This window comes from Seriola aureovittata, chromosome 16 (assembly GCF_021018895.1).
Source record: "Seriola aureovittata isolate HTS-2021-v1 ecotype China chromosome 16, ASM2101889v1, whole genome shotgun sequence".
Classification (NCBI taxonomy): domain Eukaryota; kingdom Metazoa; phylum Chordata; class Actinopteri; order Carangiformes; family Carangidae; genus Seriola; species Seriola aureovittata.
In genome coordinates, this window is record NC_079379.1 from 23,566,677 (window position 1) to 23,592,965 (window position 26,289).

General features: G+C 44.3%; 1 protein-coding gene across 8 annotated transcripts in view; it reads right to left on the reverse strand.

Moving 5' to 3' along the window:
- ptprua (protein tyrosine phosphatase receptor type Ua) overlaps positions 1-26,289 on the reverse strand; it is a 196,872-nt gene that overhangs the window by 123,797 nt on the left and 46,786 nt on the right. For 7 of the 8 annotated variants that reach the window (XM_056398885.1, XM_056398884.1, XM_056398883.1 and 4 more), the window contains one exon: positions 17,206-17,334. The exons of the other annotated variant lie outside the window; for it this stretch is intronic. In XM_056398885.1, coding sequence (XP_056254860.1) covers positions 17,206-17,334 — 129 coding nt within the window. The remainder of the gene's footprint in view (positions 1-17,205; positions 17,335-26,289) is intronic. 8 annotated transcript variants of the gene reach the window in all.

Below are 26,289 nucleotides of genomic sequence, written 5' to 3' on the forward strand. Positions count from 1 at the left end.
TAAGCCAAGGGCGATTCTCAAGGTCACAACCTTCTATTCCTTGTTTCGCTCTGGCCTGCAGTGAAAAAGTGCACAGCAGCAACTATGATACAACTAAGCCTCCAGCTCCGGCCAAAACATTGCACCAGTGTGGGCGGCCCAATCAAAGTCTTGCATTCTTCTCTGTGGGAGTTGCAGCCCCCGGTTAAAGATAGCAGCCTGGAACAGCACATCCTGAAGTCTGGATTAGGCCTGCCAAGTGTAGATTCCCCTTCTCTCTCTCTCTCTCTCTCTCTCTCTCTCTCTTCTTCCAACGGCTGCTCCAGGAGAGCATGTCAGTTCATCTCAGCATAAAGATGCGCCAGGGGAAAAGCCAAGACAACCCCCATCCACTGTTGAAGCGCGGCGTAGGAACCAGGAGTTACCCAGGGGTGCACCTCCCAGCATCGCTCCGAGTGGTCAGCTTGACTTTAACAGGCACTGTGGGGAACTGTGTGTGGTTATTCAAAGACGAGCAAGCAAACAAGTCCGAAGACAGAAAACAGAGGTAACTGCCAGGCTGTCACAGGAACCGACTTCAAGTTCTGTATTCATCAGAAAAGGCTCATCTATAAAGTGCAACAAAAACACCACAGGAATATCCCACATAAGTGAAACTTTCTTAAAATATTTTGAATCATTTTTAAGAAAGTACTAGAACTGATGATCATCTCCAGTTGCTATGTACAGGTTTTCACGTGTTGTTAAGTGACCATCAATTAAAAACATCGTGCACATGTTTCTGCTGGAAGGCCTTTTACTATGAAGCATCAGTGCAAGTAGCGTTAGCTTAACAATCATTCTTCACCTCTGTTCTCCTCATTGGACGACAAATATCTCTGTTCTTTCTAGCAATAATTGCTTTAAATATTCTCTTTTTCCTCCTCTCACTCTTCTGAACCAAACCTAAAAAGAAAGTAAATCATTAAATTCTAATGCTCCGGCGATGATGAAGAAAAGAGGAGCAACAACCCCCGAAGTATGTCAACTATTTCAGTTTCTTCCATCAGAATTTTTTCCACTGTGATGTCAAAGTGATGTTTTACAACAACTTGTGAGTTACTCTCCATGTTTATGATGTAAATACACATTTTTCAAAGGAGTAGGAAAAGGATGTTTCAACGGGTTTACGTCCTTTCAGCTGCTAAAAGGCTTTTGATGTGCAACATATGTGCAGCAAGTGTTGGGTTTCATTAATGGCTTCTTATTGGTACAGATCCAAAGGCTGCAAAAATTGAGGTAAAGGTAAATGGACTGCACTTTTCTGGTCTTAGAGACACTCAAAGTGCTTCACAAAACATGCCACATTCACCCATTCACACACACACACACACACACACACACACACACACACACACTGATGGAACAGCCATCTTTGCCCAAGGACACTTTGACATGAGGACTGGAGAAGCCTGGGATCGAACCACACACCAGACGATTAATGGACGACCTGGTCTCGGTAGAGCGGGAAAGGGGACGAGACCAAGAGCGGATGGAAAAAAAACAGGACACCAACCAAGTGAAAAGGTTTTCTGGAGAGTGGATGAAAACAAAACACGGCTCTTTCACCTTGTGGCCGGGAACTTCGCAGAAACGTCAACCACCGAACAAGTTGATTCCACTTGCCGACCGAATTCTCTCATCCCACCCACAGGAGAGGTCAGGTTTCACAGTCCTCCTCTACGATCGCACTAGCACCCAACTCAACATCAATCAGACACACACACACACACCTAAGGATGCACTGGTGCAGCACCTCATAAGATCAGTGTGCCAAAGAGGTCACTGCTGTGGACAAGCACAAATGTGCCATCTTCAACAGACTGGGGTTGGATGGACAAAGGCGAATGGAGATCACTCTTCCACAGGCGAGTCGGTCCAACCTTGAACTCTTAAATTGTGGCTGCAGGAAAGGCTTGCAAATGCAAAAGTGCCTCTATTAAGCGGAGGAAACTGAAGCAGACTGTGAAGAAAATGTTCAAATGTTTTGAAGTAAATCTTGGTGTTTGACATTTTCTTTTTGAGGGAAGTTTTTAAGGTCTTAGTAAATATTGTTCTACTCTGTATTGTCTGTAAATGATTCTGTTATGGCGGAGAGTATAATGGCCGCCAAGTTTCATGCTTCATCATTTTTTACATATCACCTGGACTAAATAAAAGTTGTACATGAGGGGTGTCTTAAAGCTCCTCCAGTGTAAAGGTCTGTGTCCATGTGTAGTGTGATTATAGATCAGCTCTAGCTTCTATATTAATACTGTGAAAGTATCAAAGCCTCAGTCCACAGAGAAATGCACACAGCCTGTATTCAGAAACTGAGCCTTAAAACCAGCCCTCAGGACTTCTGGAACTTTGTGATGTCACAACGAAGCAGTCACCAAGCCCCGCCCACCTGGACCCACCATCCAAACCTTTACAGGATTTGGTTTCTCGAGTGCTTTACTTTTATTGGATCACTCAGAAAACAGTCAGCCAATTGGGAGAGAGCCTCCTCTCTTCTGATTGGTTCACCAACTTGTTGTTACTAGAGCTCCAGAGAGAAGCCTGAGAGAGGAGATGTAAAACTACACCGAGATAGTTTTTATATCTTCTTATGGATCAACACTTCAAAATAAAACACTGAAAAGTGTCAAATATGGACCTTTAAGTTTGCATTAGGAGCTAACAGTATCAATATCTTAAAATAGAAGGAGATTTAAAACTAAAAAAGAGGAGAGCTGTTGAGGTAAATATAATTCTTGACCAATATTTGAATATTTACAATATATTCAACACAGAAAAGGTCACAAGCTGGGCAGAGCAGAGCTAACACTTTAGCAGCGCTTCAACAGGTTTAAAAGGAAGATAAGGATGTCTTCCCATCCCCAGACAGAGCTTTCACATTTGGATGCGAGCGGCTGAGAGCGAAAATATTTCCGTTTGACATCATCATCTCCAGCAGCCTCCAGTCCCAGCCCTCATTTCCCAAGTCGCTTCAGCGTCTTCAAACGCCGAGCAGAGTGTAGAGGATATTTAGCAGCACCATTTCAAATTTTAATCCTACAAACTTTCAATTTCACCGTAGCTGACATGAGCAAAAAAAAAAAAAAGAAAAGGAAAAAAGCGCTGTGTGAGAATGAAAGAAAAAGAGAGAGATAGCGACAAGCACTCATCAGTGGGCAGCAAGCAGGAAGACGAAGAAAAAGAGGCAGCTGAAGAAGAACCCAATTACCCATGTGGGGGAAGCCGACCATGGGGAAGTGGAGCGCCGGGGCCCGCCTGTTCTGCGTTCGATAACCCTCCCCGTGTCGTCCCTCTGTGTCAACCAGAATTTTATCAGCCACTCGGAAGGAAGAGACTGCTGCCGCATAGGCAACAACAACAACAACAACCTGCAGCCAAAAAGAGCCGCAAGCCACAGACGGAGACGAGAATTAAGAGAGTCAGGCCGCCACGGGGACGACTGATATGTAACACACGAGCTGAAAGGAAATGGAGTAGTGTGAAATACTAACACACACGGAGGGATTCATCACACACAGAGCAGGAAGGAGGAGTGTGGAGGAAGAATGTTACAGGCATTAAAAACTAGGGCTGTACCAATACATTGGGCGGGACGTGATAGGCCTCTGCTGCTTGTACCGCATGTAATCTGCTCAAGACTCCTGCTCTGAACGAGATAAACTGTTTACACAGATTCAATATTAGCACAAATTATCAGCGATAACCGAGTTCAAAAAGCTTGGCATGTCTGCTGCTGATGTATTTTAGGACAAAGACAAGAAACTAATAACAGTTTTGTTTGCTGCTCCAGACAAGACGCAAGAGAAGAGCGGGATGTTATTTTAGCTCGACAATATAAACTGCTCCACAGTAATTAAACCACTGATGTGTTGATAAATCAATAAATCATTCCCACGTTTTTGGTAGCAATGTGTAATGGCTGTAAGGTTTGTTGAGGGCGGTGCTGCTGCCGCGGCCTCATAATCACACCACGACCTTCACAGTGTAATGTCAGCCCGCATCAGCCCATCAATACCTGCAAAAGTAGCAACAAATTAATTAGGAATGATTCATTAATTTAAGTTCATTTAGCATTTTGCTGAGAGATTTCTTAAGACTTTTCAAACCCTGGAAAAACTGTTTGGGGGGGGGGGGGGGGTCAGAAGTTCACAATCCTGACCAGCACAGCTCACGTGACACGACCTCCTCAGCCGCATTTACCAACATGACAACATGAACTAGGGCTTTTTCCGGAGCAAGAAAATGGAAGCTAAGGACTGAGGAGCAAGAAGAAGCAGAAGCTTATTGTGCAAATGGAAAGAAATGTCAACATGAGAGCAGCTTCACACCGAGGACAGGAGACAGTGATGCTTTCTGCAGGGATGTAGAAACACTAATGGGCTCGTAGTCGGATACTAGAGACGTGTTAAAGAAGCTAGGTGAGAGGAAATGTTGGTTGGATTGATGTTGGGTTAAAACCGTCAGGTCAGAGGTCAAGTTTAAGTTTCCATCCCACGTCAATTTAGATGATTGTTTATCATTAGATAAACGTGACATGAGCATCACTTTGACAAGCTTTGTTAAACATGTTAATTTAACAACAATTAATCAATTCCACAGCTGCACACCACTGGGTTGTGAGGAAAAGGACAACGTTAGGAGAAACAAACCACGCAACTGCCCCCCCCCCCCCGGACGGCCCCTCATTTTAGCCTCATTTTGCCATGACAACTATAAACCCTGTTAATCCTCCCATGAAGACACTACAGTGAACTGCTGCTGCCCAAAACTCCCCTATGTGGGGCCCCTGATGATGTGTGCTGTAATTGGCATCTACCCATCGCCTGCATGTGAGGCATTCAAGGAACATCCGTAAATTGTAGCATCTGCCGACCAGCATCAACAAACATACAAAACATACGAATCCGTGTATGATGATTATTTCTAATGAAGGTTGAGAGCCGTGCTAGTTACTGGAGTTTCCCGGGAGAAACTTGAAATACGGGAGTGTTGCTGGGAAGAAGCAGGAGAGTCGGCGGATGTGAGCACATCAAAAGCTGATCAAACCAAAATAAAAGACAAAAACACCAACTAATGGTCTCAGTTCAGCTTCAGTCATGTTCAGATCCGCAGCGTTCACGCAGCCGTTTCCAGTATGGCAGTTTGCCTTTCCATTAGTGACCGAGTTCTTCCGGAGACCTCCGGTCATCAAAAGTAAGTCTCTCAGTTTTGGGAGTTTTAAAATGTTTGTGTCTGGTCTTTCAGGACCAGGAGGTCACAGACTCTGTGGTCTCAGCAGCTGCTAGTTAAAGGAGTTAAGGAGTCGACAAAAGTTCTTTGAAGGGTTTTGACTTTGTTCTGGAGTTCAGTCAAACTGTAGATTTCCTGTCTCTTCTCCTTTTCCTCACCACAGAGCTCCAGAGGTTTTGACCTGGATGGAAAATATCACTTATTGTGCATTATTTAAATGGTCATTAGTCTCGCAAAGCCTCATCCTTCCCGCGCACGGCTCTAGGCTTTCATTATTACATCAGTTATCAGCCCATTATATGCAAATGACTCATCCTAACTCTGGAACCTATAATGTATAATATATCAATTACACTGACAGTGTGATGTTTGCAGTGAGGGGATATGGAAATATGTCCTAAAGATAGCCGGCCGCCACCTGAGGGACGGAGGAGGAGGAGGAGGAGGAGGAGGAGGGAAAGGGAGAGAGGATGAAGATGGCAAATGCAGAAAAAAAACAAACAAACAGAGGAAAAGAAAAAAGCAGGAAGGAGAAAAAGAGAAGAAAAAGTAATAGTGAGGATGACAGGGGTCGCATGTAAAGTTCAGCCATTAACTCCAGATGAAATAAAACTATGTACAACTCCAACCCAACAATATTATTCATATTCCATCAGTATTAAAAACATGAAGTTTCATATTAAGATAGAAAATAAAAATGCATTTATTATAGTTAAAGTGGGACAAAAAGGATAGTGAAGAGATGGATGATTACCTCAATGTAATACAATCATACATACAAACCTAACACTGGTTAATTATATTTCATATGTACTGTATATTTACTATGACTGTGACTTGAGACTGCGCGCCGTGACTGTGTTGACTGCATTCACATTTTCCACAAGAAATAATAATAATAAAAAAACAAAAAGTGAAGAATCAGTTCGTACGAGCTCAGAATATGCAAATTCTCCTTCTCAGTGTTCCAGTTATTTCAAACCTAAATATAAGAGCTGGGATACTAAGACATCCTAACACGTCTTCTGCTGCCTGTGAGATGAAGTCTGGATTATTTTATTCATTCTGTTAAAAAGGAGATATTTGTGGTCAGGATATGAAAACACGTATGCGCACGGTTAGCAGCTTAACCTGAGTAAGAGTACGAGCTTTTAGCCGTTAGCCACGGCGCTCTCCGCAGCGGAGGAGGGGACTGTCGACTTGTGCCACATCCAGATCCATTAACATTTATATTGTACTCCAGAACGCTGTTACCATAAATACACCTGGAGTGATTCAGAATGTGAAAACTTCTCTCTGGAGTACAATCAACCCCCCCGCTCCTCGATCCCTGTTCAACCCACATATATTTAGATCGGCAGTGAAACAGAAGATGTTTGTATATTTGGATTCACAAACAACCTATTTTAAAAACATTCTATTTTTAATGTACTTTTTTTTTGTGGCTTTCTTGGCTGTTTACATTTATAAACTAGTGACAGGCAGATACAGACGGTCAGGTTTCTGTGGGTGTGAACTGATGTGCGAGAAGAGAGAGAGAGAGAGAGAGAGAGAGAGAGAGAGAGAGAGAGAGAGAGAGAGCCTTGTTATAATCAGCGGTAGCAACAGAGAGCAGAGGCCGTTTTGGAGTAATGGGACCTGTTTGTGGGAAGAGTCACTTGCGGTGCAACGTGCTGTTAATACCTGGTATTAAAAGCTCAAGCAAACATTGAAGGGCATCGGTAAAGCTAATAAATAATGCAAATCTACTCTAAATGCCTTTCATAAACTGCAGAGAGCTTAGAGAGGGCGTTCTGATTGACCCCCTTGTTAGCACAGGACTCGAGAACCACCTTCGCAGCCACTGATGCTGCGAACTGAAGCGAGAATGAGAGTTTTCTGAGGAGGCGAGTGGATTTCAGGTGACGGTCTGTCATGTGACGGGTCCTCAGCTCGTGGACGACCGTTTGTTTAAACCTAATTAGGAAGTTCGGCAGGACTGATGTTATTTGATTGCAAACTGGATACAGAATCAGTGATTCAGCTGAAAATCAATTCAGCTGCCTCTGCTAACAAACCCTGCATTTATGTTTATGCATGTAATGCTATTTAATAGAAGGCAACACGGGATGTGGCTGAAACACGGACCGGAGGAGGGAATTAAAAACCCCCGACCCTCCAATTAGTTACCGACCCGCTCTACCTTTCCCCCGCCGGTGGCCTGATATGGCGGCTATTAAAAGGTTCCAGGATGTAAATGGTTAATGTGCAGGACGTATCATCATTTCTCCTACAGAGTCATTAAGGTGACTAGAATCAAAGAGTGAACTTGTAATATTACTGGATATAGTTACACACCAACAAGGTGTCATTAGCGTTAGCCGTTACCTGCGCTACACAGCGCTACGGCTCAAAGTCAGTCGATAACAAAAATGGCGTACACGTGATGCTAACAACATATGTCCGACTCTTTCGCTCTCTAATGACGACGGCCAGCGTCTCGGCCTCTGTTCACAGGCCTGTCAGCACAGACGTGTTCACATTATTATCATACCTGCTGCAGAGACTCAGTAATCCCTCGTATCGCCTGCCATTGAAAAATCTTCCCCTTTTACAATCAGCTGATTATAATGGTCAGCAGCGGTTCTCCAAAGACAATAGTGAATCAGGCAGCGCGCACCTAATCACATCTCTGTCTAGCTGCATAATAAGCCAATCAACATGTGCTGTCAACATCATTTCTATAGCATCACACTCGTGCAGTTGATTCCCCCGGTGGATAAGAACGTGCCTTTACCCCCCCCCCCGACGACAGCTGATGCACACAATGTGCGGCGCTCAGGGTCGAGCCTTTTAGGAAGGGAGAAGACGGGACTTTGTTATCGTCGGTCTTCTTCCAACACAAAGTGCAATTTCACTGTTTGTCCTGAGCCTTTATCGTTCAATGTGCCACGAGAGGATAAGAGATCAACAGGCAGGTAAAAGTTCCACATGGAAAATTTTTGCTCCTTTGATAAAAAAAAAAAAAAGGAAAAGCTCCATCAGTCGCCTTCAGCGTATCAATCCTGAATCTCCCCTTTGTGTGCAGAAACATCTGGCGTCCCCAACAACACATCGCCTCTCCTCCTTCAGTATATATTTTTTTTCCTCAGCCTGTTTTCATTTATCGAGTCTGTCTACGGTCTTGCTTGTGGTATTTAGTGGGCTCAGTCTGCCTCACCCGAGATACACACACAGATGGTTTATGTCCTCCCCTTAACTTCCCCCCGAGTCTGATAAAAGAAAGTAAATTTAGAAACCTCAGAGGAAACAGACGGCTGCAATGACAAGTGTCACTACTGCAAGAGGAAGATTCTCAGTGTTTCACAGAACTGTCAGGAGCGTTTATCTGCGACACCGGCGACAGCCACAATCTGACGCAACCGCCGAGTTCATAAAAACAGACTTTTAATTTATAAATACGATGAAATGTTTATTTCAACAACAAAAAACAAAAGACTCAATAAAAAAAAAGGTGTAAAAAATTAGTGGCTGTTTATTACAACAGCTGCATTACAACGAGCTCAAAAGACCAAACCAGTGATTATCGCCAAGGTTGTTGCCAAAGTCGAGACTTTAACCAGCGGGCGCCTGAATGTTGCCGTGAGAAAACAATATCATGATGTAGCTCCATCCGCGGCCACTGTAGTGAAATCACTGCCCAAGTTATTAAGGCTCATTTGAAGACTGATGGTTGTTTGTCGCCTTAGCTTTACTGCTCCATCTTAAGTGGCTAGACTTTCGACTTCCCGGCTCTGCAGACGACAGGAAGCCGTGACGGCGATCGCCGACAATCGATTCATCGCTGCTTCCCTCTGCAGGTGGAATTATGTTTCTGTCTGTTTTAGTCCTTAAACGCATAAAACAGTTAGAAGAAAAAAAAATCCTTTTCTTTAATGATTCAGCTTTGATGAGAGGTTCATGTTTAAAAGCCAAGTGGTTAAAGTTATAGGTCCATGAATACTGTATGTCTGAGCATTAAATATGAAGCAGGAGGGGAAAAAACTGCCTACCAGCACTTTTAAAAACAACTAATTGCTGCATTAATCTGGGGGATCTGGCAAATCTAAAAGCAAATACTGTTGGTCTTACATTTATTTTTATGTATGAAATAAACAAATAGAGATAAAAGGTGTTAGTTATTGAGCCCTGTGTCTTTGCCTCGTCGTAAACATGAGAGTGTCAGTTCTCTGCGTCTAACTGCTGGAAAAGAAAGCAAATACACTGAGAGTCAGACCGAGTCTTTTAAGGTTAGAGGAAAGATTTTAGTTTGGATTGATTGATTGATTGATTGATTGATAACTCGCCTCTCACTGACGTCTCCGATTTAAAAATGGGTGGTTTTCCTCTTCATGCTTTACAAACACATGCAGACAGAACAACAGAACAAAAAGCGTCTCGGCGGCACGAAGTTTAACACACTCTGCAGTTTCTGCCGCTGTGTTGTAAACGCTGGAAGGACTTGAAGAGCTTCCACTTTCGGATGCAACCTGCGTCCTCTAAGATCATCTGATCTTTGACGGGCTCCAAATAATTGAATCGTTGTTTTTATTTTTTTCCGTTTTTAAGAACCGGGTCCTCTTCGGCGCCGTGTTGCAGGAGGACGTGAGAAAAACGGGGTTCGATGTAAACGGTGTTCTCTGATCCGACATCTTGTTTGAAAATATATGGATATGCCTTAAAAAGTGGATACAGCACCCGGCCCCTGCTCCCAGTATTTATGAATAGGCCCCTCAGCAGTACACGGACCTCACTGTGCCTCCACAACAACAGGCCTCTCCAATGCTGACAAATTCAAATAAGTCATGGGATCAAGAGAAACTGCTCTCTGTTAATGTGCCATTTAAATGCAAAGAGTCATTCTGCCTCCTCTAGTTAGTTTTTTTCTAGTCTGGGGCCGGTCTCATCAAAGCCGGCAGCCAGAAGAGCGGGGACAGGCGAGAGGGCAGAGGGTGGAGGCACAAACCATAAAATGTTTGAAGTTCTGCTCAGCAAATGAGCATCATGTTCAAACCCCAAGAGGGAAGTTTGAAGGGAGAGGAGCCTCAGAAGTTTAGTTTGCTTTGCTTCCACTTTGCCGAAGCTTTGAGCATTTTGGACCAGCGCCGCGACAGCATTCGCGGCTCAAAGGTGATTCATGCCGAAACCAAAGCCGCCATTAATGATGACTTCCTACGAGCCGCGTGATATTTGCATTCTGTCTGTTTGAAATGGCAGAGCTGAGTGTGTGAAGGAATCTAAAAGCAGACATTATCTCTCCGCGTGGATGACAGCGATGAAAAGGTCTGTTCTCCTCAGCGCTAATATACGTGTTTCCACCTACATGTCCGACGAGCTGCATATGGAAAATAAATAAACATGTCCTTTTTTCCATTTGTTTTGAAAGTTGATATGCATATGACTGTTTGATCCGCCTGCTCTCTCGTGTCTTCTTAAAGGGCGAGTGCTGACACGTTTTTCACTCTGATTTACAGATGAAGCCGAACTTTCTCTGAACAAAATGAGATAATGAGGAATCAAACAGGACTGTGAGAAACACTAAACTGTGCTGAAGTCAACCGACACTTTTTATTTAAAAATAAAAAGATAAAAAAAATGCAAATGCTGTAGACGATGCATTAAATACATGAGCTGGTCGTGCTTGAAGGCGCTGTACGTCACGTCGCGTACGGCGGGCGTGAGACGTCAGGGAGCTGAGACTGCTGCTAACCACTTGTTTCTCTGATAACTTATGAACGAGACGTTCAGGAAGTTTTTACCAGCAGCCGAATTTACCGCAGAGGTTTCCTCCTCTCCATAACCAACGGACCAGGGGATTAAAACCAGTAAAAAACACAGAATAAAGCAGTTTTACGTTAAAGAAATCAGTGATTCACCAACTCACTTCAGTGGACACCGGACGTCTGGGAGCTGAGCTGTCTGACATTTACGCAGCTTTTTTTTCTTTAATAACCTAAGACCCAGACCTCCAGTGACTAAAATCTTTCATCTGGTTCAAATACATAGTTGAAAATGACCAAAGTGTAAAAAGTGTATCTTTAAAAATGTGGCAGGTGAAATGACGCTGACGCTGACTTCTCTAAGTTTGAGAATTACTGGAAACATTTTGGATAATGTAAGTTCACCACTCAAATAGATATAACACAGGAAAACACAGAGGGGGGGGGGGGACAAAAAAGATCCAGACAATTGCCTCCTGACTGGAGAAAGAAAGAATAAGATTTTTTGACGAATTATCCGACACTGACGGTTTTAAAGTGCTTTTAACTGCCTCCATGTCTCAGCTGCTGCGGTTCGGATCAGTGGGACAAACTACAATAACTTAGGTCCCGCTGTTTCCAGAACACAACACCAGCGTGTACCTGTCCTCTTCATCTAGCATGCAGTATGTTGGCCCGACGTCTCCCCCTCCGCTGCCCGCTGAAAACCTGCAGAAAGCCTCTGATCTAGACCAACCGTGGTGATATCGACTTAACTTTAGTCAATTCTTTCTTCTTTTTTTTTTTTTGAGTCCTCCGTGGCTTCAATTTAATTTAACTCCAATAAAATCTCCCTCAAGGGCCTCTGAATCTGCTTTGCTTTGCTTAGCACAAGCCCGTTCAATTTTACTATCAAAAGAACAGCAGAATCACTGTCTATCACACACAGCGATCATGTCCGTTTTCCCACAACGCTGCAGACACTGAGCCTCGGCATCTTACACCCTGCGTTACGATGCTGATAAGCAGACTGAAACACTATCATGAAAAAAAAGAAAAGAAACTGCAAAGCTGAAGGGGCGTGACATGTTCCTTCTTAGCTGCAATGTTTCATGTCATTGGTATTCCACCGGCTGGTGAGCACAAATCAATACTATTGAGCCGCTGGTGCCCAATAAACTAAGTTGTTGTCTCAATTTCAGTGTCTTTAGCGTCTCTGAAAGAATTTAACGCCCTTGGAAAAATTCATGTTGAAATGTATTTTTGCAATGTCCCCCCCCCCCGGAGAAAGCGTGACCTTGAAGATTCCACCTGAGCTGCAGGATGAACCCGAGGTTTTCTTTTTCTTCACTAATGTTTGAGAACAAAACAGAGACGGCCGACTTCATACTAGAGATCTAGAGGTGAGGTGCAACACTTTGACGTCAAATCAATTACTTGCTGAATTTCACACTGATGCAGTGTGATATATATATATATATATAGAAACATAAATGTGAATACTGTGCAGTAGTGCTGGGAAATAAGACATTTAGCCACAATCATTTTTTATCATCATTAGTTGATATTAGTAAATATCACAATATAAATTCCAGCTTGTGACTGACGCACTAAACAACGTCAAAGACCAGAGGTGGACAAAGTACTGGAATACTTGCTTTTAAAAAATATAAATACTTAAAAGTCCATATTTTACATGTTTCCTATGTTTTATTTTAAAGTATTGATCTGTGAGAAGATGTATTTGTGGTTTTACATCTCCTCTCTCAGGCTTCTCTCTGGAGCTCTAGTAACAACAGGTCGGTGAGCCAATCAGAAGAGAGGAGGCTCTGAGCCTTTTGATTGGCTTAATATCTAGTATGTGATCTTGGCACGCAGGAAAGTTCAACATCCAGTACAGCGGCTCTCCAAAGGACAGAGGAGGATTGGAGTTAGTGTCAGTGTGGAAATAGCTGCTGGTCCTTAACACAGCCTGTAGTTCATGTTCGACCCTCGCGAGTCTGGATGAAAAGAAATAAAAACAAGCAGCCTTTGTGGCGCTGCCAGCCCCTGAGGAACACCAGGAAGTGTAATCAGCGATGACCCATGCTAGACTCCACCAATCCCAGGGAGTTCGTTAACATACCCAGCCTGCCCCCAGGGTGGGTATGTTAACGGCGGAACAAGCACTTGATAACTGCGAATGAATTATGAAATCCCGGACGTGCGCCGGCTCCTTCCACGAATCGCCACAGTTCACCATTCACACTGGCTTGTTTTCCTCTCGGACGTGTGCTTGCACAGCGATTCCTGAGAGAAAAAAAACAGACCGCTTTAAATAAACATGTATGGAAAATGTCAGCGCAGATTGGAGGCAGGCCACCTGTGTAGATGCATGACAAACTTAAACAGAAACGCAGCGAGGGACCCGACGTGGGAAAACAAGCTGTCAGTGGGTTCACGATTGGAACCTCGGGTCCAAGGTGCTGAGATTGTTTGGCATAAATCACCGAGGGAACCTGGTGAGCGTGCGCACGTAGCCTGTAAGTCCATTTCAGCATCCATTAGCATCCAGCCTGAGTGGAAATAAAGCGTGTTCGCACTTTTCTTGAAAGACACGAGTGAGAGACGGCTGTGATTCCTGGTGAGAGAAGCCGGATTTCACAGCGCCTCTGCGATGTGCTTGTGTAATCACCGTGAGTCAGCGTCTTCTTTATTTTCTTTTTTAACCAGGGTGATCATGTTTGGAGTAACTCTTACATCACTTTCTAAACTTTTCTACTGTTACTGGAGAGGAGGAGACGTACGCACTCAGCTGGGTGGAATAATGGAAGATCGGGTGGTTGACGGAAAATCAATGAGCAATTATTGTTTCTGTCAAAATATCCCTGATTCTAAGATCTTATATTTGAGAATCTGCTGCTTTTCTTCGTCATATATGATAGTCAACATAGTTTATTGAATATATTCGGGTTCTGGACTGATGATGATAACATGTTAACAAAGAATCTTTTAAACATGGAGCAACATTAGCATTCCTGTTGACTTGTGTTTCTAACCCTGACAGATGAAAAGTCCCGACTTTCCACTCTGAGGAAAATATTTGTCTCTTCAGCTGCTAAATGCTCTCGCTGTGTGTGTGTGTGTGTGTGTGTGTGTGTGTGTGTGTGTGTCTGTTGTTTGGTGCTGGGTCTCTTTATAGAGTCTGAAAAATCTGCATTGTTAAAGAAACAAATAGAAAACTGAAATAATCTTACAGCGTGTTTCTATCAAGTTTTTTTTGGCCACTTGGGGGAAGAAAACAAAGTGCACAACACAACACTGATTTATGATCCAGGTGTTTCTGTGAACATCCAGCAACAACAACAACAACAATATTCCTTCGAGTTGTTTTCTTGTTTTTTTTTTTGCCCGTGTGGCAAAAGCGACTCCGATGTTCTCTCTGCTTTCAGATCCTAAAATGTAAATTCAAGCCAATATAAATCCAATATATATCCAAAATAAAAATAAATGTAAATTCAAAAAAATGTATGATTCACTTTTAGGTCTCAGACGAACAGGTTGCAGAACTTTTCTTTTTTTTTGGTGGCTACCTTAAATTGATTGAAAGGATGTAGGGAAGCATATATAAGCATTGTGCTTCTGCCTGAGTCACTTAGTTGTTACTGTCTGTATTGCCTATATTTAATGAGTGAATGCTAAACCTAAACAAAGAGCTAGTGGAGGATAGTTACCAGGAGAATCAGCTCCATAGAGTTGAGGGGTTGGGTGATAATTCTCTGTATGAGAAACATATTTTATATCGTGTTAAAAATATTGATGAGTGCAGCTTTAAGAATTGATATGACTCGTGCATACGGTTTTTGTCTGCTCAACAAAGCACCAACACAAGTTGTTCAGTTTCCAACTAACTGACAAAAACCCCGTCACCTCCAGTTTTGAGTTGAGACTGAGAAGTGAGACAGAACGGCTCCATCCTCTTTAGTTATTCAGCAATCCCCTGCATATCTATGAACCTCTTTATTCTTTGCACCAAAGGGCTTCTTGGGTGATACTTTGATAAGTGAATAACTCTCAATAAAGCAGCACAAAACACAGGAACCAGCTGCGTCTGGGTTGCTCACGTCGCATTTGGGAGGAATACGGTGCAGGCAAAACGCATCCCGCGTCTGTCTGTGCTGAAGGAACACAGAGTCAGCTTTGTATAATGCATACAGTGCAGCAAGACAACCTGTCGAAACACAGTCTATTTGTCACAACAACTTCGGCACAAGGTGATGGAGGCGACGTACCCAACAGCCACCGAGTGTGTGCGCTCTCGCTTGCACGGCCGAGCTGCTTTCTTTCTGTTTAACATCCAGCCAGAGTTTGTTAGTTATAAATCATGAGTGAGTTCAGGAGGCAAATCCCCATCTCCAATGCAGATACATCTGAAATGCATTGTTATGCTTGGCGTCAGTCTCAGCTGAACAGAGCACGGAGAAGTCCGGGTACAAGTTTTTCGAAGTGTGAACCAGGAGCTGACGCAGCGGTGTAACTTTCACAGCACCGGCAGCGATAATAAAGCGGCTCCTCGTCTCTGGACCCGTCCACATTCAAAACCGCACCAGCATCCTGCCGCCACTACTGTTGAGGTTTGGATGTGACGCCCCCCCCCCCCCCCCCCCTTCTGGTAGCTGACACAAACAGTCCCATTCAGTTTGCAGTAAATTTGTCTTAATTAAATGTGTCATTATTTTTATTCGGGACATTCACGGAGCTCCCGTAACGAACCGTCTGAAAAACAACACAGCACATAAAAGCCGCGGTAACTCTGCTTTATAGTAGTCTGGTGGCTGATTGTGTCAGCGTTGTGTTTCTGTGCCCAAACAGCATTGTTTATAACTCTGTTTCTAGACTCCGCTGGTAAATATCTCCAGACACTCGGTGCTCCTTTTGGTTCATGTTTGTTTTTACAAAATATGAATTCCCAGACGCCTGCCAGACTGCAGAGCTCACACCGTCGTGGGTTTGACTATCCGTCCATCAGACTCGCTTATTAGCAAAGTAAACTTTACCTTGAAAATGACATCTTCATAGTTACTCTACCCACAGCCGATCCTTTCCTGTTCCATCAGCACATATTCCTCAAATCAGGACTCAAGAAAGCGTTTGTTTTCCTGAGGTGGCGTCTTCTGACCGGGTGTTAATAGCTGCCGCCCTCGAAGTCTGAACTTCAGTCTCTCTTCAAAGGCGTCCGAGGTGTTTAACTTGTTTTTTTAACAGACAGAAATTGACGGGAGTGGTCATGTGAAGAATTTCAAAAACACACACACACACACACACACACACCTGGTCAGTCCTATCAGCAAACGCAGCTCTCTCTATTCTGTCACTGGAAAGGTGAACTGCTTTCAGAGGCTCTTCCTCCAAACACACACATGAAACATCACTGTTCTTTCCATAATAACACTCAACAATCACTTGAATCATATTCTGTTTAGTAGTTTTCACCTTTCAGTACGAAGAACATTGAGTTTTTACTGTTTCATCTTTCACTGAATCCATTTTTTCCTTCCGGATACATCGACTTCACGTGAGCAAATACATCGATGACGTGGAATCTTTTCTTTTATTGACCGTCAATCATTTTAAAAAAATTAGTGGATTTTTATAGAAAAACAATCAGTGGAGGTGACTTGACGTTTATCAGCCATGAGCAGCATCTGCAGGACGAAGCACCTGCGCAGCCTGAGAGGCAAAACCCAGGGTAAAAAAATAATACCTTCAAATCATTCACTTCAACTGAATTGCCTTATTGCTGAAAGGTGTTCTACTAATAAACGAAGTCGTCACACAGACATTAACAATGTTCGATAATGGATCCGTCCACCTTGTAATACATGTTCACCCCCCCCCCCCGCTGTGCTGCTTTCTTCTGCTCACTGCTCACCTGGAAATTAGTGCCCCTAAAAGTTGCTGCAGAATCAGTGAGAGACTCATTCCAAGCGCCTGGAATAGTCACTAGAATAGATGTTCATTTCCCTTTATTACTTTTCACATGAGAGCTGTGTAACATGAGCACAGTCCATAACTGCAGCGAGCGTCTCCTCTGCAGCAGATGTGCATTACACACCATGGTCCACAGCTCCCACACTACAGCTTTGTCATTGTCAGTCTGGGGTTTTTTTTTTTTTGGGGGGGGGGGGGGATTTTCGCGCCGCCGGGCCACGGAGGCGGGTGCGGTCAGAAACCTCAACTGTGACACATATTTGAAACCTACCTCGGAGAAGATCCGGGGTCGGGTGTGGCCAATTGTAGGTCCTGATTAGCTGCCAGTCAAAGTCATCGTCTTGGCCCTGGCGGTACTCGCACAAGCCGGGGTCTGAGTCCTCATCAAAGGTACAGCCAGCTGCAGAGAGGAGAGAGCAAACCGGGGTCATAAAAAAACAAAAACTTCCAGCTACTGTCAAACTTTCTTTGCTTACACGCTACCAGGAGAGAAGTGTGGAAGGAACGCTTCACAGACCCTATTAGAGAAACACCGGAGAGACGAGTCCTCGGTTACATCACCACAGGGCTCACTGTAAATGTGTTAATACGTCAAACTCCTGAAGAATCTCTGCAGCCATAAACGAAAATTACAGCTAATGGTTGGCACTGGGTGGTCAGCGTGGACTGCCTATCTCATCTGTTCCCTCAAAAATCTACTGCCATTTGGTGCAATTAGCCCTGTGGTGTGAAAATGACACAGCAGCCACGGGTCACCCAGATAGCCAGAAATAATGGGCAGCAGTGCCAGAGCAGCGGATGGAGGAGGAGGGGGAGGGGGAGGGGGGGGGGGGGGGGGGGGGGGGTCTCCATCTGATGGAGGACAACAACAGCCTGGCTCTCAGCCTGTGAAGGTGACCCAACCCTGTCTGGCCACTAATGGTTGCATTCACTATTCTACCATTATCGCACAAACCACAGGCTTTTAAAGCCACCAGCTCGGTTGTCAAACTAGGATGGGGGGCGGGGGGGGGGGGGGGGGGGGGGTTTGTTTTAATTGGTCAGAAAACACAGGTGCAGTTTAGAAAAATCCAAAATTGAATAGTCTGGACTTGGGAGGACCGGCCTGTGGTCGTGCACGGGTGCGAGCCATATGCTTCACTTCATCCACAGAGCGGCGTTTCCCATCGATACAGATGGTTTGGACAACTGTCTGTCACAGCTATCGTGCTCTTCATTGATTAATCTATCAATCACTGGGTCTTTGAAATGACAGAAAATAGAGAAAAGTACCCGTCGGTTTCCCACAGCCCCCTTCAAATGCTCAAATTGCTCGTCTTGTCAAACAACAGTCCAAACCGCAAGATATTGATTTCACGATGATATAAAACAGAGGGAAAGCAGATGTGTCGCTGCAGTGAGCAAATGTTTGCTTGAAGGCTGATTAATTGATTCATAACTGATGAATCACTTGAAAGGAAAAGGTGGGTTTTTATTTCACAGATTGGAACTTCGGGTCGACGGTTATGAAAACATCGGTTTGAAGATCTGAAGAGGAGAACACGACCTCTGAGAAAATCTGTGAGGCCAAGTTAAAAACTGAATAGACAGCAGATATTTTTCACATGTCAAACACAGGTGCAACTGATAATAGCAATAATTAAGGCAATGCAATAATTACTGGGGCCAGGGTGTCAGTAATGTTGTTAGTTCCACCTGTTATTTTCCTGCTAATATTCAAAAGTCTGTCAGTCCGACTAATTTGGGAACGATAAAGACACGAGAGCGGATCTGCTGCTGTGAGGAAATCAAGATTCAGGTCAGCGAGATTTATTCAGAACCGACAAGATGGGCAGAAATTTGACAGGGACAAAAAGAGGAACAGAGGATGCTCATTGATCAAAGGGTTAGGGTGACATTTCAGTGTCATTTAAAAATACAGAGAGCTCACTTGAAGCTTTCCAAAAGGGAAACCACAGAGACTACAGCCACTGTTTGGAACATGGTGGCACAGCTAAAAATACAGCACCAGTCAAAGGTCTGGACACACTCTCCCATTCCCAAGACGTGACTGGTACTGTATGTCCAACGGGGAAATAACCAGTAACAGTGACATTACCACGGGTTAGCCACATATCATAGCTTCAGCGCCACTGTCGCCGCTGGTTTGCAAAAAACTCTGCACAAGCAGGAAAAGTGAGAATTAATGTGACGAGTGCTTCCACAGAACCAAATGAGTCTCCCGAGGTTCAGAAGAAAGTGCGCCTCGTACAGATCCACCCGCCCAGAGAGCAGCATGGGACCCGCTGCTGGTGGAATAATGGAGCGGGATGCAGGGGGGGAGCCGCTCATTTATACGACCCAGATGCAGTGCGGCACGGGGTTTGACACCAATCCGCTTAACTGGCCGTCGCTCGGTCTAGTCCGGCCCCGGATCGGAAGACGTTCTTCTGTCTGACTCTAAACGCCCTGAGCCCGCTGTGGTCCCACGACCCTCTTCACTAACAGATTGTATTAAGGCTTGGCAGCAGAGCTGCTGGTGTTAAAGAGCTACTCTGACTCCGTGCCAGTTTCTACTTAATAGTATCCCATTTGGCCAACTCCCCCAATGTTGCTTTTTGTGTTTTGTTTAGAGGCTCCATCTGCTTTCTTTGTTAATGTATAACTTTCCAGTCTGAAGAAATATTGCATGTGACAATGAGCAACTAAGACTGCTAATTTTGGACCACCGCTTTCGTTGTTCCTGCTGACAAACAAATATCAACCGCCCCAACCACCAGTCAACCCCTCCCCTCCCCACCGCCCCGTCCCTCTTCCCCCTCTGCCTGCAGCCATGCGAGCGTTTCCGGGTGCGTAAGCAGATCAGAGCTTTAATTGCCTCCTGTGTGAGGGCTGCTTGTCGTGCAGCTCCGTGCCCGGTTATCTGAGGATGAGAGGGCTGAGTGGTGGAGCAGGGCCCGCGGTGAAGGCCTGCCTTTCATCGAGAGCCCTCCAGCTCCAGGAAGAAATGTCACCATCAGACACGTTCCACTGATTCCCCTCATTAAGACTCATCCTTCCCAGCCTCCTTTGCTTTTAGCGCGCACGTTCCTCTCAGTGCCCAAATGAGCTTCTCTGGCAGCAGGAGGGCAAGCCCATGTAATTAGAAAAGCCACATGCATTCTGCTGAATTCTTACTGATGTGTGTGCATTTCTTCCAATGTGTGTATATGAAGTGTGTGTGTGTGTGTGTGTGGGGGGGGGGGGGCTCGCTGAGGTTGTTTGCTGTTTTGATGTTTACTTAAAAACGAATAAAATTATAATGAATCCGTCAATGTCACGCAGGCTAAAGCCGTAACGACTGTGGAAATGAATTATTTGTGTTCATCACAGCAACGAGGGAATCTCGGCCAACGTGTGTGTACACGACGTGGGAACCCAGGATTGCTTGAATTTCCACACAGTAATAACTTGAATGTGAGAGAAAGTGGGTTTTTTTTTTGGAATGCTAATTGCTTATTAGGGCGATAGCACGGCACCATTCGGCACAGTCCCCGAGCAACGCGCCACCATGCAGCGCGGCAATAACACCTAGAGCCGCGGACAGCGGGGCCCCGAGATAACTTCAGTGAGCTACTGTCACAGCTGACAAGTTTCTCAGGGGGAGAACAAAGAGGGAGAAATAAATAAATGTGCATGAACGAGGCGCCCTCCTCTTTGAAAGATAGGGGAGGTAATTTGCCAAACAAGACTCAAGCTTGTCGTAAGATACCATGTCTGGAATGTGTTATCTTGTGTTTGGCTTGTTCTTCTGTCTCGACTTCCAACACACACTCAGCTCTTTCTTATGCCTCGCAAAGAAAAAAAAAAAAGACTTAGTGAGACTTATTCTGTTCCCCTAACGTGTACCTTGCTACTGTTATGCCACAGCTGTATTATCCATACACAACGCCAGATGTTCGTTTTCAAGTCACTTTATTGCTTCAACCTTAAATCAGCTGCTGTGTTTCACCAAATTCCACATAACCAAGCAATGAAGTGTTTTTTTTTTTTTTTTTTATTACCAATTTTCTATGAGACTGCAGATCAGAAAAATCCTCTGTGTGGTGAGGGAGGATTTAGCTGCCGAAGCCTGTGAGAGGCAGCAAAGAATCTCATTAACGCAGCTTTGAGTGATGGTTTCAGAGGTTTCCCCCAATGATATGTCTGAGGGGGAAATTCAATAAGAGTCATCTTTCTGACTTTCTTTGGATAAATGGTCAAATTTTAAACAAACAAGGCTGGTTATTATACATATTTTTCATACCACCTCCTAATTCTAACTTCCCTGTAGCAGTATGTTTATATTTGCACAGGTTTGTGGATTACCTGAAGTAAAAGCTGTTTCTGTTATTATTTGAATAAATGAATGAAGCACCACAAGTAAAATTCCAACCAACTTAAAGAGGCTATTTGTAAGTTTTGCTATTGCTACATAGCTAACGTTAGCATTAACAGCTGTTTACTCACCAGTCAAGAAGAAATGCTGCAAGTTCAGCATCAAACTTTGTTGCTTTACTCACTGACAGCTGTTTCCAGTGGTGGAAAGCAACACCAGCGTTAACTCTTTATCTATCATGTCGTTTCTTCTACCGAAGTTAGCACGCTAACCAGCTAGCGCCTCTCGTTACTTTCCGATAGCGACTCACTCTAGCCTCCAATTCGCCCTGAAGACGTAGCGCTGCTCAGGCGACGTAATACAATCTCTAGTCTCGCAAACGCAACAGTGACGGAAGCTCTTGTCAAGCGACGATCACCACCACCTGCTCCCGCCAGAGAAAACCTACAAATAGCCACTTCAATAGTTGGAACAAAACTAAAACTATCTACTTGCCTACACGCCACTCGAGGTGAGTGTTTTTGTAATTCGGGTGAACTAACCTCTTCAGAGTTAGATGCCTTCAGTAACCAGTCAGTGCTTTCAGACGGTGTTAATTGAATCCTATTAGCTGTGTTTGTGTCGGGTGAAAGTCAGAAAGTAGCATGAAGAGCGTAACTCTGCTGTGAGGCAGCCAGGAGAGGCCCTGGAGGGAGATTAATGGGAGTAGGTACAGACCAGCCTGAAGTACTTGTGACGGACCCCGGGTGCGACTGTCCAACCTAGCTCGCTTCTACAGTGAACACCACGACCCCTTGACTAATAGCCCGCACAACAGGCACCTCATAAATACATTGTGATGGAGAGGGAGGAAAACACAAGCCTCTTACATAGCATTTATCCTGGAGAGGGAGAAATAAATTAGAGGGACGAGACAGAAACCGTGGGCGGGGTGAAGAGCCCTCAAACAGAAGGAGGAGAGAGACGGAAGCAAAGCGTGAGAGGGGCGGGGATAATGAGAACAAATCACATGCGGTGGCGGGGCGTGTATAACGAGAGGATTCGTAGAAAAACAAGATTTCTTTATTTTTTTATCTTTGCTCCAAAAAGCTACAGTATAACACACCAAGAGGTAATCAAAGAGGGCTGGGATGAGGACGGGTGTCTATTGATCACACTGCTCCAGTGCCGCTCTCAGATGGGCTTAAATCATCTATATACAGATTTAACAAGGACACTCATTTGCAATTACTCTTACAAGGATAGCAGTGATTACACAGTGCAGAGCAGAGTGGCGACTGATTCTCACGGATATAAATCCCAGCTCGTATGGATGGCTGCCAGTGTGAAAGATTGCCTTTCACTATACTCATTTGGAGAACATGAACTGCGAATGCTACTGCACCTCTATTAAAAAGACACTCCTCAGACTTCCTCCCTCATGATCACTGCTCTTTTTTTTTTTTTTCTTCTTCTTCACGGTTTCAATTTGAGTTGAGGAGAACGTCGTCTTCTGCATACGAGATGCTGTTTTTGACTTTAACTTGACTGGGTGAAACCTGACCCAAAAATCTTGTCCTGTGCTGATAAGGAGGCTCAATCTGTTAAGCTCATTTCCCATTGCATTTAAGCAAATTCCTCAGGCAAAGCACCTAATATTGTGTAACCAGCGGCGACGCTCCGCTGGCACTCCTTTAATCAGAGCCTCTCAGATACAGCAGCTCTGTTGGGACCGAGGATCCAGGATGTTCTGCCGCTTCTCTTGTTTGGTTTGAGATAAAGCTCCGCCGTTGTGTGATTTGCATTTGAGCGTGTGCAGGCAATGCATCAGAGCTGACAAGTTTACTTACGTAGAGGGGAGGAGAGGAGGGAGGGGAGGTGACAAAGGGGGGTGGGGGGTGGGGGGGGGGGGTGCAGCTGCACAGCTCATCAATACTGAGCCAGCAGTGGAATCATCTGAATGCTGCTTCTCCTCAGACCATTAATAACAACCACTGCGTTTTCAGAAGCCGCGCCGAGGAGGAGGACAGGACGCAGCGCAGGATGAAGAAGGATGGGCAGAGGAGCGGTAAAGAGAAACACAACACTCTTTCACCAGTATAGATTTGTGATCAACAATACTGACAACAATACGCAGCAGGGGAGGCCAGAGTCACAGAGAGAGCGTCTATAAACACCACCTGAAAATATTCAGCGACTGTCATTGTGTGCAACCTGAAACCTGCATCGAGACGATCATTACACTAACGAGAACTGAAACCCAGATACCAGAGGACATAAATGATGCATATGCACAAAAATCCACGTCCACGCCACATTAAAGGTCCCCCCGAAGTTTTGTTGTAAACCAACGAAAACTGTTGTTTACATTGAGTTTTTCTCTCCAAGACACATTTTCTACATCACCGTTGAGTGATTTTCTTTTCTCATAAAACATTTACAAAGCCAATTTTAAAAAAAATAAATTTCAAAAAGTCATGCATTATTTACATCCAGTCCTCTCCTTTCTTCCTTGTTGTTAACACATTGCTACCTTTTTTTTTTTTTTTTTTGGGGACACATTAACTCCACCGACTGTCGATCAACGCGCTCGCTCGTGCGTGTCGATGTGCAATCCTTAGGCGCAATACAGAACGAGGGCGGGGACCAACGCTGTCTAACACGCTGCTCCACAGTGATCTCTAGTGACGGAGAGGAAACTCCACAGGGAACCTTTAACCGGTATTTATTTTTAAAACAGAACCTGCACCTCACGCTGCAATGAGCCGGGTGTGATTTATAATGGAAATGTATGTGGTGGTGCGTTGGTGTGTTTCCGTATGATTCCCGGTTACAATCATTGATTTCAAAGCACATGTTCATGTACGTTATATAATCTCAATCCAAACATCCCAGTGTATTAAATGGAAGGAGGATGGAAGGAAAACTACATCATTGTTCACATAAATGTCCTTTATCCAGGATATTTGGAAGAAATTGATATTTTCTGTTTCTTACATTATTATTGACTAAGACTTTGTTTTTCTATATTTCCTATTATATGAACGATGGCGGGTGTTTGCTGTCTGAATGCCAAATATTCTATTACTTGTTTGTTTTGGGGAAGGGGAATAAAAATGAAGTCATTTCACAGTTCAGTTAAATGAACCGTCACGTCACTGTCAATAGCAAAAATAACATTTAGTAATAACAGGAGGAAACCCAAGGTCTCCAAGGTTTTATGTGTTTAGATTAAACACGATGGTTTTACATAAAATCACTGATTATCTTTCTCATAATTAATGACGATGTGTCCATCAGTGTCGTTGATGGTTTCCAAGGTACATGTGAATTGAATTAATGATGGTTTCAGGCCTGTAAGTTGCCGCCACAGTGTGTAAACACGAGATAAGAAGAGGCGGTGCTTCTGTTTGCCTTTTCTTTTTCACTGACAGGTCTAAAGACGGGCGGAGCGGGCGCGAGCGCCGATATGCAAATGAGTGATAAAGTTGTGTGTCCACGATCCCTTTACGGCTAACTGTTGATGATGAGATTGGAGCGCCGGTCGTCACGGTAACAATAATTAACATGTAGTTTGGTTAGGGTTAGACATAGGAAAAACACTAAAACTGACTTGGTTAGGTTTGAATTGTTTGAGTTAAAATAAGTTCCTCTTTGAGATTAGAGGACCTTTTATCGCCATGGTTACAATAATAAACACGTGGTTGAGGTTGTGGAACAGTCGTGAATAAAGGAAACAACTTTGACTATTGGTTTCAAACGTGGGGAAAACGAACATCTCACCCCAACGTGGACTCCGTCGCTCTTCATGTGACATCACCTAACTTCCTCCTTCGCTGCCGTCGTCATCACTACGGCTGCTAGAGCTCACATAACAATATAATTTAACGATGGCTGATAATAACCTGCTGCACAGACGACCTACAGGGGTTTATTTCTCAAGCAAAAGAAACACGTGCATATTCCTGCCTCCACTACTGCCTGCACAAGTTTCATGCATCTGGCCCCAGATGTGGGATTAGCATATCAGAGCGGCGATGCATCAGTCTATAACCAAAGGGAAACTCAATCACAGGTCACAACACTAAATGAAAACGTACCTGTGGCGGAGTGCGGCGGTTGATTTTATGCCAGCTGTGATAACCTGTGTGAGTAAACATGCCTGCGTGTGCGAGGAGAGATCGATCAGAGACGCACTCGGCGGAGCTGCAGCCGCGGCCATTTATCGTAATTTATCATTATATTTTACTGGAGATACCCGAGCATGCTATGACTGATGGGCTGAGCCGCTTGCTCTCTTGTGACCTTCACCAGACAAGTCGACGTAGAGTAAACGCTCTGCTGATGGAGATGCGGCTGTCCAACCCGATATGACCCTCCCCCATAAGTCTCCATTAAATGAAGATGAACTGTATCTCCTCTAAGCTGCACCCAGAGTTTCTCATGAAGATCCCTCTTTCTTTCTTTCTTTCTTTCTTTTCTGTCTCATCCGAGTTCTCTCACACCATCTCGGTTCGACCTGCCACATTCTGATTCAGCAGATTGGACAGAAGCTACTTTGAACACACAAGGAGAAAATTGGTAAAAAAAAAAAAAAAATCTAATTTACCTCTAACTGTATGCTGCACTTTTTCCTGCTTGGGTTTGGGAGTGGGTGGCGAGATTGGCACTGCAGGGCATATGCTGTTGTGTGAAATTGTTTCATTACTAGTCCGCGATGGTTCCAGTCCCTAACTGCGACTCGGGGAAAATCCCAGTAGCTGTGGCCGAGACCGGTCAATAACACTCTTCAACATCTCTCAGTGTCTTTAAGGGGGTAATGGATGGGGGTTTTTTTTTAGCCGCCTCGTAGCACAAAGTAACCTCCGTAGTCGACTTGCAAAGTTGATAAGGTTGTTGATATATGCAGCTAAATGAGTCGCACAAGAAAATGGGAGAAGAATTTGCAACAGTTCTTTATTAGAGGTTTATAAAAGGTCATTGATTACCTAATGTGCTTTCACATTTGACCACTTTCCTGTCCAGAGAGAAAGAGGAAAA